Source organism: Photinus pyralis, unplaced genomic scaffold, assembly GCF_008802855.1.
Source record: "Photinus pyralis isolate 1611_PpyrPB1 unplaced genomic scaffold, Ppyr1.3 Ppyr1.4_LG2, whole genome shotgun sequence".
NCBI classification, from domain to species: Eukaryota; Metazoa; Arthropoda; class Insecta; order Coleoptera; family Lampyridae; genus Photinus; species Photinus pyralis.
This window is the reverse complement of record NW_022170403.1, coordinates 8,900,088-8,904,346: the sequence shown is the minus strand read 5'-3', so window position 1 is coordinate 8,904,346 and position 4,259 is coordinate 8,900,088. Positions and strand designations below refer to the sequence as shown.

General features: G+C 36.5%; 1 protein-coding gene across 1 annotated transcript; it reads left to right on the top strand.

Moving 5' to 3' along the window:
* Nucleotides 1–208: 208 nt before the first annotated feature.
* Nucleotides 209–1,305, top strand: LOC116163191. The gene is made up of 2 exons (XM_031477046.1): nt 209–619; nt 679–1,305. Exons 1-2 carry the CDS (start codon nt 209–211, stop codon nt 1,303–1,305), a joined length of 1,038 nt encoding a protein of 345 aa, XP_031332906.1.
* The last annotated feature ends 2,954 nt before the right edge of the window (nt 1,306–4,259 follow it).

Sequence of the window (4,259 nt, the reverse complement as noted above, 5' to 3'; positions counted from 1 at the left end):
CCAAATAATGATTTTCAAATCGGAAGAAATATTAACACGATCGTTATAGGTAGCCATGAGCGCGTCGGCCGTGGTGGCTATAACAATTGCAATAGTTAGCCATTATTAGTTTTGACGTTTTAATTGTGGACGAGTTTTTTTGTGGGTAAGTATCTTCAATTTTTAGAAAATTACGACCTTAGTAATTTCTGTAATTCCTTTAGAGATTATGGATTCATATTGCACGCCACCTGACGTGGAGGAAGTTGCTTTAGCGGCGGTCGAAAATTTACTTCCGACAAAGTCAAAGGACATCTACGATAAAGCTTGTAGGAAATTTATTGATTGGTGTAAGCAAAAAAACGCAAAAACCTACTCGGAACATGTGCTTCTGGCTTATTTCTCGGAACTGAAATCGAAAGAAAACAAGAAGTGCTCCACCCTATGGTCTACTTATTCGATGATTAAGAGTATACTCAATGTCAAACATGGGGTGGATATTAGCAAGTATTTAAAACTAAGAGCTTTCCTAAAGAGGCAAAATGAAGGACACATACCAAAAAAGTCAAAAGTTTTTACCAAAAATGAGTTCGATGCTTTTATTAACAATGCTCCCGATAACGACTACTTAGGAATGAAGGTGTGCAATGTGTTATAAGTTATGAATAATAGATGTTAATTTCGCTACATATTTTACAGATTGCATTGATAATAGGCATTGCTGGCGCGTGTAGGTGCGATGAAATAGTAAAAATGAAGACTGAAGACATCGAAGATTTGGGATCTCTTCTTCATATACAAATTCCGGATAGTAAAACTAACAAAACCCGGTCCTTTACAGTGATAGGAGCACACTATATCGGCATTTATAGAAAATATGTCAACGTTCGGCCAGCAAACATGAATAACTCGAGATTTTTTTTGAAATTTGCAAAGGGAAAATGTCATCGAGCTGTGATGGGAATTCACTTTATTGGAGAAATATGCAGAAAAGTGGCGTCGTACTTGAATTTGAAAAACCCCAAAGAATACACTGGGCATTGTATGAGAAGGACTTCAGCTACACTGCTGGTCGACGCAGGAGCCGATATTACTTGTTTAAAGAGACACGGTGGCTGGAAGTCTAATTGTGTAGCTGAAGGTTACATAGAAGACTCGATTTCAAATAAAAATGAAATTGCACAAAAAATACTTTCGACAACTTTAGAAAATCCAGGTTTATCAGATGAAATGACTTCAACTACTCCTCCATTTGAAGTGGAGACCAATCCAGTTCTTGAAAATACTTGTAGTTCATTGGAAATAAGACGAGCTAAACAAAACTGACTCTTCAAAACTTGGATGCTGCAGGAACGAGCTCAGGGTTTAATTTCAATAATGGTAATATGACTAACTGCACTTTCAACATTAACTATTATTTAAATAAATAAATAGTTTCTTTGATTGACTATATTTTTATTTCTGTTAAAATCAGAAGGAAAGATCAACGCACTTGCTAGGTGAACGAAGAACCTAATGTAAATAACACCAAATTGTCAAAGCAAAACGATGTGACACTGGCACTGAAGCGTTTTAATGCCTAGGCACTAAAATACTTCACTGCCGCTTGTTCGATTGTTCTAAAAAGTCAAACTTTAACTCAGAGTGCTGAGCTACGTAATGTCAATATTTACTGCTTTCCATTTGAGTGCGTGAAGCTCTGGTGCAGTTCGTTCGGAGCAGCTCATTTTGCAAGTTGTTCATTTTTAACACATTTGAATTGACATTCACAGTACGTAAATAACCACAAAAGTGTTACAAGCCCCAAGCAAATAGGTGGTGCATGAGGGGACAAGGGAAATCCAATTTCGGGCGCGTCAGAGCTCGAAGCTTTCTTAAAAGGAACACAGGGCATCGTGCACGGTACAGCTTAGAGCTCCTCTTTCACTCAAATGGAAAGCAGTAATAATAGACGTTTGAAGAAAAAATAGTATACAAACCTTGCGGGTCAGTGGTTCATAACCAACGCCTCGCGCTTATACCTCACCTCCGCTCTTCGCGCGTCGTATCGACGGAGGTAATAAACCACTTCCCAGCTCGGTATGTAATCTAATTTCCATTTCTACCTGTAACGAAGTCAATGTTCATTTTTATAACCCGTGCGTCTGTAAAGTGACTCCCCATTTTTTTGACGGAAATACACGTTTTAAAGCACTAGGAACCCGAATCAAACAAAATGTCGATGATGTCGATCTGCCCGTCGGCCCGTCGTGTACCCTAATTTCCGACTAAACGGCTGAACCCATTACAATCAAATTTGCTACCCATATTGCTAGACGTAAAAAGAAGAACCAAAAAGCTTTTGAGCAGAATCGCGCATGCGGAAATGTGTCAAACCCTAATTTCCGGCTAAACAGCTGAACAGATTGGAACCACATTTGGTACCTACACATATTCTTAGACATATAAGAAAGGGTTTTTTAGCTGAACCGCGTATGTGAGCTAGTCACAGCAAATTTTGTATGTTAATATTTAGTAACCCAGATAAAAATATAGTGTGTTTAATTATGGTCGCTTGTATCAAATGGATGCAATATAATATACCATTACTCGTAGTTTGTTTTGCGTACTACTTGGGTTGTAGGTAGCCTTATAGCCAACACGAAATTGTAATTGTATAAAGATTTGTGCAAGAAAAGATCTAGAATTTAGGCAAATATCATCAGAATAGGATTTTAAGAAAATAATCTGATGGATAAAATCGGCATCCCATCCTTTAGAATTCCATTGGTCTTGTAGGTACGGTAAAGTCAAGATAAGACGGAGTATGACGTAAATCGCAAATCATATTAATATTTTATAATTTGGGGACGTATACTACTTGAGAGGTGCCGCTTACATAAGTAACTTTCTTGCACGACCGCCGACCAATGCCGCTGTTGAAGGTTTGCAACTGAAGGGTGTATAGGTATACAAACTTTGGTTAATAACTTTGAAAAGGCAAGTATTAAAACTTCTAGTAGCATTTATAGCCATTATTAAAACTCAAGAATTTATAGGAACGGGCGTTTCCAATTATTCCACTGTTTCAAAGTTTTCCTGCAGGAAAAATGACAACGTTTCCCGAAATTGAATTTTGTAATGAAATTCAACAGGATATCCTGTCGTGCCACAGTAAAATATACGCATTCGTAATTAGCTTCAGTGTGTTTGGGGTAAATAAGCGAATAAGAAAACAAAATTAGAAGGTTCTTATGAGGGTATCGACATTGACAAATTGTAACACATAAATTGCGGAATTGGCGTTGTGTTTTGAAAAAAATTCTAATTTAAGACTACGAGTGGGATATATTGCCGTAGAATAAATTTTAATATACGTCTGAATTTGTGATGGATAAGCAATGTTTTAAAACCATTAGCACAGACATGAGTATTTTAATCTGTGCCATTAGTATCTGAATGTGTTTATGTGTTTGGAACAGCTTTACAGTGACCTCAAAGTAATTGCCTCTCGTTTTTTTTACATAAATGGGGCGTATTTTTAAACAGAACTTTGCTACTATTATTACTGACCATACTTTTCGGTGGATATTATCAAAGAAAAATTTCGTGCACCATCTGAATGTGATTTAAATTCGGCTCCTGCACTTTGACATTATAAAAAGCCGAGTTCGTTTCATATCATTTGTACCAGTTTGTTTATTACAAACCAAGATTTGGTAGGATCAGCCTTACACGAGTTCAAAAGTATTTTTGTGTATGAAGGCCGTTTGAAACGTTTAATTATTTAGCTCAAGTTTTTATTTTGACACTAAAATGCTTCCAATAAAACTTAACTGTGCATGTGGTTTGCAGCACGTATCAGATAAGCATAAGCAGCCAAATTGCATTAGATTATGGATTATAGTCATAAATGAATAAAAAAAAGTCATCTCAATTCTACAGCTCTGACTATACTGTCTCGATCCCAATTTTGATATGTATACTGTACAGGGTGTTTTTTTGGGAGCTTTAGTTAAAAGTTTCTGGGAAAGTAAAATAGGTAGGTTTTTGAAAATTTGTACTTAGGAGTTACTCTGAAGGCCGAATCGATGTAAAATATTTTCAAAATGGCCGCACTTCCGGAAACACCGGAAGTAGATAGTAACTTCGTTATTTTAAATGGCAACCCCTATTTTTTATTGCTTTTTTGGATTCTACGTGAAATTTCACTTCTTTTGATACCCATATGTCGATATCTACCATTTATGGTTTTTAAGTTATTTTGACTTTAAGAAAAAAATGGCGGATGCAGATGGTAC

What these genes read in the sequence shown, in the direction of transcription:
- LOC116163191 (XM_031477046.1), top strand. Translation starts at nt 209, where the DNA reads ATGGATTCATATTGCACGCCACCTGACGTGGAGGAAGTTGCTTTAGCG. An exon ending in ACGACTACTTAGGAATGAAG is followed by an intron (nt 620 to 678) that starts GTGTGCAATGTG and finishes CATATTTTACAG; the next exon opens with ATTGCATTGATAATAGGCAT.